Source organism: Lichenostomus cassidix, chromosome 1 (genome assembly GCF_008360975.1).
Source record: "Lichenostomus cassidix isolate B80296 chromosome 1, HeHo_3.0, whole genome shotgun sequence".
Lineage (NCBI taxonomy): Eukaryota > Metazoa > Chordata > Aves > Passeriformes > Meliphagidae > Lichenostomus > Lichenostomus cassidix.
In genome coordinates, this window is record NC_139479.1 from 66,773,739 (window position 1) to 66,786,209 (window position 12,471).

Below are 12,471 nucleotides of genomic sequence, written 5' to 3' on the forward strand. Positions count from 1 at the left end.
AGACAAAAAGCCCCACAAACACAAAAAAAGAAAAACCAACACAGAAAAAAACCCAACAAAACAAACAAAAAACCCAAAACACAAAAATAACCTCAAAATACCTGAAGATTTTCTTTCTTAGTAAGGAAGAAACCATTTCCACTAACAGGAAAAGAACTAAAGTAGCAACTAATCCAACTTGCTGTGAATTTGCAGCATTTAGAAAACACCACTGCTGTCACTCCCAGTGATTTGCTCGCTGCTGGTGACAATGAGCACCCCTCCTGCACCTCAGACTCCCATGGGTCTCCTGGGACTTGGGACAGATTTGGATGACCTCAGGAGAGCTGCGATCTGATAATGATGTTTCACTATGTCGTGAGTAATTCATGTGACAAGAAAAAGGCTTTTGACAGTTAAATTCTTCATGGAGGAGGTATACCATTGAAGGCAGTATATCACTGAGGGAAAAATATGGGAAGTAGATATTTATCATAGTAGATTAATTTTAAAAAATGTTATTCTTTAACAAAGAATATTTTAAGTCCCGTGGTCCATCCCCACAGAAGGGGACTCCTCACTCAGCTCACTCAGAAGGGGACCTCACTTGCACATCTGCTTCTGCCTGTGGCTGTTCCACCCTGCTTCATTAATATTTTCCCTGGCTTCTCTCCGCCTCACTGGCACTTTTGCTACTCCTTCAGAAACACAGAAAGCATCACAAAATAATAGCCAGTGAAATGTCAGCACCCACAAGTGTCGTGGCTGCAGGCTGCTGTTATTTCAAATTTCTGATTTCTTAAAAATCTTAGTTTTTCTCAGAACTGCTTGACAGTGGTGTTTCTGTTCAACACATGAAGCAAACTATAACGCTCTGATACATTGGACCCTGCCACTTTCTTCTCACCTCATTATTCCTTTTTTCCAAACTCTTAAAAAGGGTGGGCCTAACAAGAAGGGTGAGCTTAACGAGAAGGATGGGATTAACAAGCCTGCACCAGCCATAGCCTTGAGAGGGCTGATGAAGGGTGGTTTGGCAATTCATGAGTGGCACATCAAAGACAGGAAGAGCTTTCCCTTTTCCTTTCCATGCCTCTTTTTCTTGGCTTTGCTTGAGTGAAGGAGGAACAGGATTGAAATTCCTGCTGAAGCTAAGGTCTGGCACCTGAAACTGACTTCTTCACCCCGAATAAGGGCATTTTCACCTCAGCAGCCTCTGCAAGCAGAATGAACAGATTGAGTTTTCTAAGTGACTTGAAAGCAATACATACAATGCAAAGAGAAAAGGGGAAGTTATGTGTTTAAACAAGCTGAGACTAGTATGGCCCCTGTTCCATTCATTGGTTTTGTCCCTTTCTGCTCCTACTTCCCTTAATCTTGACATGTACTTTCCTTAGGATGTCTAACAATGATGCCACAAACTGACTGCTTAGTGCAGAACTGTGCTGACGTAATTCCTCAAGCCTGGGAGTAACTCTACTGGACTAGAAGAGTTGTCAAATTTACTGCAGTGTTACTATTGAATAAGCTATTGCACCAAAGCACTCTTATATTGGTATGGCTGCTTCCACAGACTCCCTAAATAGCAACAGTCACTTAAAAGAAAAAAAAAATTCAAATGACAAAAACCCTCCAAACTCCCAGGTCTGTTGGAAAAACATCTGTTTAGCCACAGGTCCCAGCAATCTCTAACAAAAGTTATTTATGTGGCACTGGAAAAACAAACAGCAACACAAACTCCTTGCAGAGTTATCACAATAGCCTCACCATACTTCAAGCTGCAGGCAGAGAAACTGGACCGATTAAACAGTAAGATCATGTTACAGTTTGTTACATTCAGTATCTTTATTTCACTTCTAAGATTGTTACAAAAACAATATAACATTCATCCTGTCATTTAGCAAATACATCCCTCTCACAGTCACTCTGCACAATCTTTTCAAGAAATAAACCAGAAGCTTTGCACACATGTCACAAAAATATTTTTAACAGATATAATGCTTAATTGAAGCATTGAGTAAACTGGCAACAATATTTCATTCTATAAACACAGTTAAAAATCAAGGAAGTGCCCTACCTAAAAAACTGCATGTTGAACATGCTGAGACCTGTTGCTCTTCAGAAAATAAACCACCATCCTCCACCGAGCTGTCTTTGCAGCCTGAGTAGGGAGCCTCCTCTGCTCAAAGTCCTTGCTACTGCCTGCATTTCTGCTCTGGATGCCCAGATGGGGACAGGAGTGCTAGATCACTGCTCTCATGTGGGCATCGAAGGCAGCAAGTGCCCCACAGCTGGACTGAAGGAGGTGATTGCCACACCAGTTTATACAAGCACACAGCAGCTCTCCTTGGACAGGTACCCAATCTTAGCCTATTCAAAGGCTTCTTTGTTGTTAGTGAAGAGGGACTTTTTTCAAGATAATTGACAGGAGACTGGCACTGCCCCCTAGTTACATAAAATAAAGCTGATTCCAGAGGCAAAACCATAGCATTACCTCCATCAGAACAGCCTGTATTTTCCCTAGCCCACCATTGTGCAATTTGCTAGCCCAGGCAGCACCACAGGCAGGATGCTTAGGAGAAGGCTTTGGCAACCACCACGCCCAGCTCAAGCCAGCTGTGCTCTGCAGTGATATTTAAAAACCCTTCTGAAGGCAACTACACCAAAGGCTGTGTTAATTCCATGGGTCATGGCTCCATGAGTGCATACAATCATACAGCAGCAAATCCCAATTTACCCACAAATTAGATATCCAGCTGGTGCCATCTGCCTGTTGGTGGTCACATATCACCCAGCCTCCATGGGAAGAGCCTGTGCTGGCCTGGGCCATTCCATGCACACAGCAGCAGCTGGATGGATGGGAACTGCTCATGAAGCAATAGGTCAGTCCAGCACCCACCAGCACTGTGCCCATGGCACCTGTGCTCTTCTGGACTTGCCCTGCCCAGGCCCCTGGAGCCCCCTTGAGCCCAGGGGAGGCACAAACACCTGGCTCCCCAGAAACAGCAGGCCCGGATGCTTTCCCAACAGCAAAATACACAACACACACACAGCATACAAAACACACAAGCTGGGCATGACCTGGGTACAGTTTGTGCTAAATGAATGCCACTTTTTGTTACATACTGCTAAGGCATCTGACAGCTGGCATAATGTATTGCACGGTGATTCATCGCCATGCCAGGGAAAAGCCATTCCGCATTTCATACACTCAGGGAGAGCTATTTCTTCATAATCCTCAGTGCACCAGGCACCGACACATAAATATACAGCAGTCTGAAATGTTCTCTTCTCCAGCAAGTCCTATCAGTCTATAAATAATTTTTATACATAATTTTAATACTTCATCACTTACCCTGAAATGTGCACCTTAATCTCGATACCAAAACATACACGAGTGCAAAAGAGAGACCATTTAAAGACTGGAACTGGAGGACAAATATATTAATCGTTATGAGAAGATACTAATTATTTTCTTTTTCATTATTTAAGAAAAAATATAATCTTAAATTACAAATTAAAATCATATTTCATAAGCAAGTTTTAATTTACATTATAGAATCATAGTGTTCCAGTTGAAAGGAACCTTGGGAGGTCATTTAGTCATCTTCTAGTAATCTAGTAGATAAACATCACATTTAATACAGCATAATCAGCTTTAGTAAATAAGTAATTCTTGATTAACACAACACATATTTCCTTTAAAATATTCTTTCCAATGAGTGACATTGTTCACATAGCAATAGAAATACAATTACAGCTGAAGGCAACGCAGGCCTAGAGTTAGAGAGCAGAGAAAAATGACCGTACTGCTTTAAACTGAGGACCCTCCGAATGTAGCAATTCACAAGGCAGGCAAAACAACATAGGGGCTTTTTCCCATTCTCTATCACTACTCATAAACAATAGTGCTAATATTTTGCTATTTTATCTTGAGAGAAAAACAAGAGGCCCTCAGACATCCAGTAATACTTTGGGATAAAATGCTGCCAGGTCCAGTTGCCAGCCAACCTCTGAGAGGCTTGGTCCAACAGCTCCACAGTCTCAGACCATGGCAGCAATAAAGTGCTGCATTATTACACCAAAATGCTGGCTTTTAAAGTCTCTGCACTCAACACAAATAGCATGCAGAGACTATCCTGCTAAGTTATCACAAGTTTCCAGCAGGTAAGCAGCCAGGCAGAAGCTGTATGCAACTCACTGTGAGAAGTGCAGAAATGGGGTGTCCCAGCTGCGCCATGTCCCTGGGTACAGGGCAAGATGGCACAGGGTCAGGCACAAAGCTTTCTGCTAACTGAGACAGTGGAGACATCCCAGTTCCTGCTCTTTGCCTTTTTTTCCTGAGCAAATCAAAGAGAAGCCCTTTCACCCTTCCCATCTCTTCCCAGTAGATGGCATGACCCCTGCAATCCCTGGATGTACCCTGCTTTTTTGCCCCTGAGAAAGACACAGCTCTTTTAGCTGAAATTCCCCAATGGCATTCTGAAATCAGATGTAGTCTCAGTACTAGTTAACTGATTTACCAAGAGCTCCCAGCAGCACGGATTCATTTCCCCCTGTTCTTCCTCCTTCATCTGCTTTATGAAAGGGGTTATTCTTTCTCCTGGCACTGCTTTTTGCAATTCTCCTCCATCTTTCTTCTTGGTCACAATCCCTGCTCCAGTCAGGTTCTGGCTCTGATTAAGAAACATCAAAGCTAAACCCTAATTTGGAAAAGTAAACCCTTTTGTTTCACCCCAGTCTTGGAGAATTTGACATTTAGGCTCTTCCATCACCCCATGTTTTCAAAACCTGCTTTCAACGGTCCGATTAAGCAGGATGAAACCAAGAAGGGGAAAGCATCTGCTCAACAAAAGGTCCCAGGGAAAGCTGCAAGATAACTCCAACCAAAGGAATCAAGGACTGGCCATAAACCAGAGAAAATTATTTCTGGAAGCCATATGCAAGCAATAGCTTCTACATGTCAATATCCTGCAGTATCAGGCAATGTAAATGCCTTCCTAATGCTGAAGCATTCACAGCATTGTGCATTCTTATTTCAGATTTCCCAAAAGGATGAAAGAAAAAGGACAGTGAGTGATGTATTCAAAGGAGAAGCTCTATTTATACCTTCTTTCTATCCTCTTAGAGTAGTAGGTAATGAAGAATATAGTGACAATGAAAGCAACAAATATGAAAGAGATAAAGGCTAATAATGATTTTCTGGTTCGGAAGAAGTGGCATTCAGGACACGAGGCAATCTCTTCTGGACACAGCAACTCAGGAGTTTCAGGACCAGGAAAACCATTATTGTCAATTATTTCTCTGTAATGTTTCAGAGAAGGCTTTGGTTCGTACTGATTTGCAATGTAGCTGTAGAGACCATACTTAGGAGCAGTCTTGTCATTAAAAGAATAGACAAAATATCCTTGAAGGTTAACGTTATCCAAGGTGTAAGCTGCAAAAGAAAACAAAGGGTCGAAGAAGTGAATCAATGTCACTTTGCATTCAAGACCAGTACCATATGCCCATATGTAAAGGAGGGGCAGGGGAATGTTAAATCCACATCTGCACTTCTCCTCTCCAAAATAAGGTAAGGTACATGTACATCTATGAAGTGTTTCTCATAAAAAGTAAGAATCTGTCAGCCACTGCCAGACAGTGTGACCTGTGAGTATCCTGCAATTTATTTCCTTGTGCTTGGTAAACACAGCTGTGAGTGCCTGACTGTGTTTAATGATCAGCATGGAGCCTATCATGAAAAGATGGCTCTCTTTGTTATGTATGAAAGAATACAGGTTTTGGGTTTCCCGCCCCTAGTTTTCTGCAGCCTATTTCTCTGATTGCTCCTTCTCCTTGCAGGGCACATCCTGATGGGGACAGTCAAGGAACAGAGGACATCAGGCTGCACTTCTCACTAGCAAAGGCACAGTGATACCAGAAGAATCATGCACCCACACCGAGGTTACATCCTGGGATATCACCAGTGCAAGGGGAAAGGTTATGCAAATCACAGCCCTCTCTTGTTGTTAACCCAAGTTTCTGATCCAAGATGACCTGTATTAGTCTTTACTGAGAACATGTCCACAATCCATCCTGCTAACTCAGCTATTGGAGGAGGCCCAGCAGCTGCAGTGTTAACCTTGAGCCATCCGTCCCGCTTGACAAAAAAAATCAATCCAAGGTAGTAAACACAAACTGTAATATTTTATCTCTCAAAATCACTGTTTTAACAAATTAAAGCAATATCTTCTAAGAGAAGAACACAGAATTTTCATATGCCACTGGAAGTAATTCTTTCTGCAGCCACATGCAAGACTTTAGCACCTCTAACCTACTTTTCACGTGTAAAATGAAACAATATTTACCTGTCCTTTTACAGAGCCCAGGATATCTAGTTGTGTTTGTAGAACTGCAGGTGGATTTAATGGTGTTACATAAATGGTTACTGCTGTTCTTGGTTTTCAATTGGCAAAGACGTACTTAAAGTACAAAGCATTTCAAAATACAGCCTCAGTTCAAAGAGTCCCATACTGGATCTTGGACTCATTTATCTGCACAAACCTGTTGGCTCCCCTGGAACAACACAGGTGAGCAATATTACACGCATAAAAATTTCCACATGCAGTCCCTGAAACCAGCTGGAGGAAGGAGGCAGAATAGGGACTTTAGGGCCAGGCCACACATGTACCAATCCCCCTAATCATCCTCTACGCTGCAACACTGAGGTAAGGACACAGGATTTCTAATTCATCTTAGTTACTGCACAGGGTCTTGCAGAAAAGAAACACAAGGCTTGGAGAAACCTCAAACAGTCATGATGCCAAGGTTATGTAACGACAAGATGAACAAAAGTGCAATACCAGAGCAATAGAAGAAAAGAATGGAGAAGCTGATGGACTAAACCCTATGGAGGAGTGTATGGTGTCTAAAGTGGGAGAATAAGCTTTAAGAAAAGTATTATGGCTATTTAACACAGACATATTTATCCATGACAAAGAAGGAGAAAAGACAGGAAAATAAGTTAAGCTGAAAAATACAGGAGCTATTTACAGACTGGAGAGAAGAGGGGAGAAAGAAGTGATTGGGGCATAGTGGTACCAGAACAGTACAAAGGGCAAAGTTCTGTAAAAAACAGAGGCATGTGTAGGTGTTCTCACTAATGGGAACTGGGAGAAAAGCCCATATCCACAGACACTTTGAAAACAGAAGTGCCAAAGAGACAAGCAATACAGAAAAAGAAGTTTGAAACCGTAAGCCCAAAAATAGCAAAGACATGTTTTTTTAACTATAGATTTATAAAACAAGCATCCACTGCTACAAAATGCTGGAGAATGAACTCTTGGGCACTTAATATTGATGTTCAATAATTTTTGAAAGAGGTGGAAATTACAGAGGAGGAAGTTAAAGCCAATAGTTAATAAAGTGGATAGGAACTGCCAGCCATCCTTCACTACCTATCAAAAGAGTGGAACAGATTATATAAAGATTGATAAATATGAAATTTAGGAGATAATACATGATTAATCCCAATCAGCTTAGCTTTATGAAAAATAAATCTTGTCAAACTAACTTGACATCTTTTTTCCTGAGATCAATAAAAGTAATGATGTTTGGTGTTATATTCATAGAACTTCACAAGGCAAATGACTTGGTATTAGATGGCATTTGGATCAAGAAAATAGAATGAGGTCAAGGGAAGCCCATAATAAACAGATTTCAACTGGTCTCAAATAGAACTAAGAAGTAATAGAACTAGAATTGAGCCTAGAAATGAATTGCAGGTAAGCAAGTGTAACAGTAGGTGTATTTCTACCACGGTCATGGAGATAGGCTTTTAGCATGAAGTTATTTAATGATCTAAAATATATCAGCAACCTGAAATAAATGTAGAACTGTTTCTCACAGAGTTGGCAAGTATCACAAAGATTAGAGGCATAACTTAGCTAGTGCAGCAAGGTTTGCACAAGCAAGCAGCTGGCATTTCAACATGACCAAATGTGAAGATGTTGAAGCACAAGCAGACCTACTTTGGAGGAGGCAGTTCTGCCTGGACTGGGAGGGGCAGGAATCTGTAACTGAGTTCACAATCTCAGTAAATCACCACAGAATCTGTGTAACCAACCAGCTGTCATGGCTAAAAAGGCCAACAGCCTGCTTGCATGTAGACATGAGGAGGGTAAGAGGTTATGTTATGCCTGCCTAAGTGTGGCTGTGACAGGAACAGTGTGTCCAGGTCTGGGTTTACCCCTCTCATGAGGAATACTAACACACAGAGGGAAAAACTCACAGCTTTGAAATGATGCTTCATAGCAAGGGACACAAAGAGCTTTGTCTGTATTACCTATCAAAGAAATAAATGAGAGATAGCTTGTCTTCAGTCTGCGGATACCTACACGGGTGAAATACATGTGGAAATACACAACAAAACTGCTTAAAGCTGAACCTAAAGAAATTAAAAGTAGAAGTGAGATTTATATGTAAATCTATACACACACTTTGAGGCACCAAAGATTCCTCATCAGCAAAAATTATCTCATTCGGGTCTTGTGCTTTTCTGAAAAAACAGCATGTGTTGTATGACAGGATGACTCAAAATGCCTCCTTTTTACCTTATAATTTATGAATCTTTGAGACAGAGAAAAAGACTGGTTTGTGTTCTGAATAGCAGGAAACAGTCCAGGAAATGGCATAATGAGGTAGACAGCTGAATTATTATGAAGATCACTGTTGGATAAGATCACTGTTGGATAAGATACAGAGACAGCTGAGGAACAGAACTCATATCCAGCCCTGAGGCACATCAGTGAAGAGAAGCAACAAAGCAAAACAACAGTAGAAGTGCAATAAGATGAATATCTGACTAAATACATGTGGAACTACTCACATAACTACTATTTAAATTTATTGAATCCATTACAAAGTTCTTCTGCTGTCTTATGCAGAATATGAGCAAGGTCAGTCTTCTTGATGTTTAGTAACACCAATCAACCATAAATCAAGGGAAACATTACTTGTTACACTGTAATAACATCTCATTTATGGAGTATTCTACAGAGGACATCTCTTTTAAAGTTAAACATACTCTATCACACAGTGTATACTAATAGTGGGATTTTTGACATATAAACCATCTGTGGTTCCTTACCTTTTAAAGCTTCATTGATGTAATTCTGTATGTAATACACTCTGAGCTTATCATGCACCATATTCTGGTCATCGTCAATCCCATTTGCCATAACATAAATTGGGACATCGCCATACTTTGCTTTCACCCACTTGAGTAATTTACGCAGTCCCCAGGGCACCACTGCAGCTCTGCTGGGAGAGTGAAGCCATGTGATGTCATTGATCATTTGAACTTCAAGGTAGTGGTCATATTTTACTGCATCTTCTTTCTCTGAGCCCACAAGGGTAGTAGTGTAGTGACTCAAGGCAAAAAAATCAAATGAGCCCTGTATTAACTTCTTTTCATCTTCTGAGAAGTAAGGCAAGTGGAAATTATACAGGTCAACACTGTTTATTCGGTGAAGCCAGGCTCTCATCACCTCTGGGTAGTCTCCATTCCCAAAGATGGGCTCTGCAAGCCAGCCAATGTCGAACTCTAAAATTCTGTCAGCAACTTCTTGGTCATTCCTGGAAAATGGACAAGCTGGTTCTACCCAGTCAGCTTGCAAAGCTATAGATATTTTGCCCTTCTGAGATCTCCTAAATTCTTTGTCATAAAGATGCCATACTTTCGCATGGGCTTTCAACAGGTTGTGCCCGGCTGTGTAGGTCAGGTTTTTCACAGATGGTTCATTCATGGTGATCCAAAATTTGACACAGTCCCCAAGACTTGTAAAGCAGAATCTGGCATACTCAACAAAAGCCTGAACAGTTTCTGTGTTTTCCCAAGCTCCATATTTGGCAAGGGAAACTGGAAGCTCTTGATTCTCAATCATAGGTTGCCATAAAGCAACAACAGGAGTTATGTTAACTCTGAGAAGTTCACTAGCAAAACACTGATAGTAATGTACAAGTGTGTGGTTGATTAGAGAAAGGTTACCTAAAGGAAGGATTAAAGACCATTTCAGTGAAAAATGGAAGTGTGTGACATGCATTTCTTGCAGAAGAGAGATCTGGAGCCTGATAGCAGCAAAGTCAACACAGTGACGCTTGCGCTTCGAGGTGTAAACTCCATCCACTTTGATGAGCTTCTTCGTCTGGTGAACATCCCACACATAAACACTGGAGTCAAGAAACTGGGCTGGTGTTGTGTCTACCTAGGAAGAACAAGAAACATACCAGATTCAAACTGTTTGTTCTAGGTAGGTGGGAACATCATCACAAGCATCAGGCACAGCCTAGTGAAAGACTATGCTAGGTCAAAACATTGCATTCAGCATCTCGGATACTGCCATCTCGGACTAACATGAATGAATTAATTTCCTGCTAATGAGTAATGTCAGAGAAGTACCAAATCTATGTAACATTTTCACCCTACTTTCCAAACAAGCTTATGCTAATGGTCATCATGTTTAGGTATTCTCTATGTTGTTCCCATTTCCAAAAGAAACAAGAGTTTGTTCAGGGATAAGGCACTAAACCTGCAACAGATCTCCAGAGAAGGAGATCTTCAGTGAAGACTACAGTAATTTTTTAAAATGTTTTTCTTTCAAGATTAAGAAGGGTCTACAGAGAGATTGTCTGTTGTAAATTACCCAGTACATGCAGTTTCAAGACCACTCCCTGAATGCAGTAAAAGAAATAATGAATACAACATTTCTGTGTTCTGTCCTTTTCCTGACTATGATGAAAGATGAGTAATGCTCTGCTCTTGATTTTTAGCAAAAATTTGGTTGATAAGCAAAATTTTTCCTTCTTGCTAAAGACATCCCTTTTTATTTAATTCATACTGAAGTAATTTCAAAGTTATTTCACCAGGCTGTTACGTCTGAATCAATTTTAGGGGCCTCTGAGCAAACCCACTATTTGTCACCACAACAAAAAATGCATTTCCCATAAGGCTTTAGGGTTTCACATATCAGAACTGCCTGTATGACACACAACAACACAGTAAAAGATGAGCTCTCAGCGTCGCTCAAAATTATACTTTCACTTTTTAATGAACATCACCAACACAATAAGGATGAGAAAATGATGAACTAAACTACTTAAAATAATGCACAGTGTGAAATTTCCTTATTCATACTTTGTGTAACTCTTTCTAGATCCAAACCTAGGATAGTGGTACCATGGTCTTTATTTGCCCTTTTCTCTTTCTTTTTAATCTTTGGTGTGTGGTTTCCCCCTGAGCTCAGATTCCTTGTCCTGCCCTCTGTTTGAAAAGCAGGTGTCAGCCTACAACCAGTGTTCAACTTGTAGCTGAAGCTCTGCAGACTGTATAAAAGAAGCTGCTGAAAATCAGTTGCTATTTTCTCCGGAGAGGTCACTACTGTGCTCATAGAAGAAAGTAATAAAAAACAGCATGTCTGAGGGAAATTGCTTTTCTGGAGAATTGTCCCTTGTAGATTACTAAAGCATGCATTTCCACTAATACTGTGGGAATGCTGTCAAAACAGTTTTTCCACTGTGATGCATCTACAAATCAAACTACCTAAGCCTTACAGCACAAAATGTTTGAATGGCCTTTTGAAATGAAAATATTCAGCTTTGAAAGTTTAGGGGATGGGAGGAATTTTTTTAGCACTTGTAGGCTAACTGACTCCGCACCTTTATAGTTGTTATTGATTCCAAAAGCAGCAATTCCATTTCCAATTCTTAATCTATCTGAGAGCTAGGAGGACGACTTGAATTTTCTTGGAAATTAGTGCACAAGGTAAGGAGGCTGCAGAATTTTTCAAAAGAACAAAGTCAGATCTTACTTTTGGAGTGAGAAAAACCAAACAAGCTCTGCACACTCTAGCCTTAAAAACAACTCTGCCTTTGTGGAAAATGTAAATTTAAAATTCTGTTCTTGGATCAAGCCTTCTTTTGAATTTACACCTCTTTACTGTGGTTAGAGAAGCTCTGCAACCCAAAATAGCATGTCAGAATTACAGAGCCCAACAGTTAAAGCAATCATAACTAAGGTACAATTTTCACTCGTGTTATAAAATCTTATAATTTGAAAAATTCTCCCAAAGTATCAAATCAGTTGAAATAAAGACTGAGAGCTGTAAACTAGATCCATAACCTAGCTAGGTTCTATCCAGGGGCACTGAAGGGCCTCATCAGACACAGTATGACATAAAATGAAATAGAAGGAATACAGAAATTTCATCTGAATCTAATACTGTTCACTTACTTTTATACCTAATCCCTCTAAGAACAGTATCAGGATATACATGCATAACATGTAGAAACATGCCACTGGAGTTTTAAGAGTTTTCAGAAAGTTTTCTAAAATGTATACTTTACAATTAGCAGATTTAATTAACTTCACTTTGAAAAGAACTGACTTCCCATAACTGACCACATACGTTCAGGGAAGATGAGCATCAGACTCCTTTCCATTTCCATACATTTTTC

The 12,471-nt window shown here is 40.4% G+C and overlaps 1 protein-coding gene across 3 annotated transcripts in view; it reads right to left on the reverse strand.

The window, feature by feature from the left end:
• The window catches only part of KL (klotho), a 51,828-nt gene that overhangs the window by 2,827 nt on the left and 36,530 nt on the right, over positions 1–12,471 (reverse strand). For 2 of the 3 annotated variants that reach the window (XM_085061664.1, XM_085061672.1), the window contains exons 4-5: positions 9,107–10,223; positions 3,448–5,416 (exon numbers count right to left, since the gene is read on the reverse strand). In XM_085061664.1, coding sequence (XP_084917790.1) covers positions 5,079–5,416; positions 9,107–10,223 — 1,455 coding nt within the window. In that variant the 3' untranslated portion in view covers positions 3,448–5,078. Of the gene's footprint in view, positions 1–3,447; positions 5,417–9,106; positions 10,224–12,471 lie in introns of those variants that run through there. The other variant, XM_085061680.1, reaches the window with a different exon arrangement.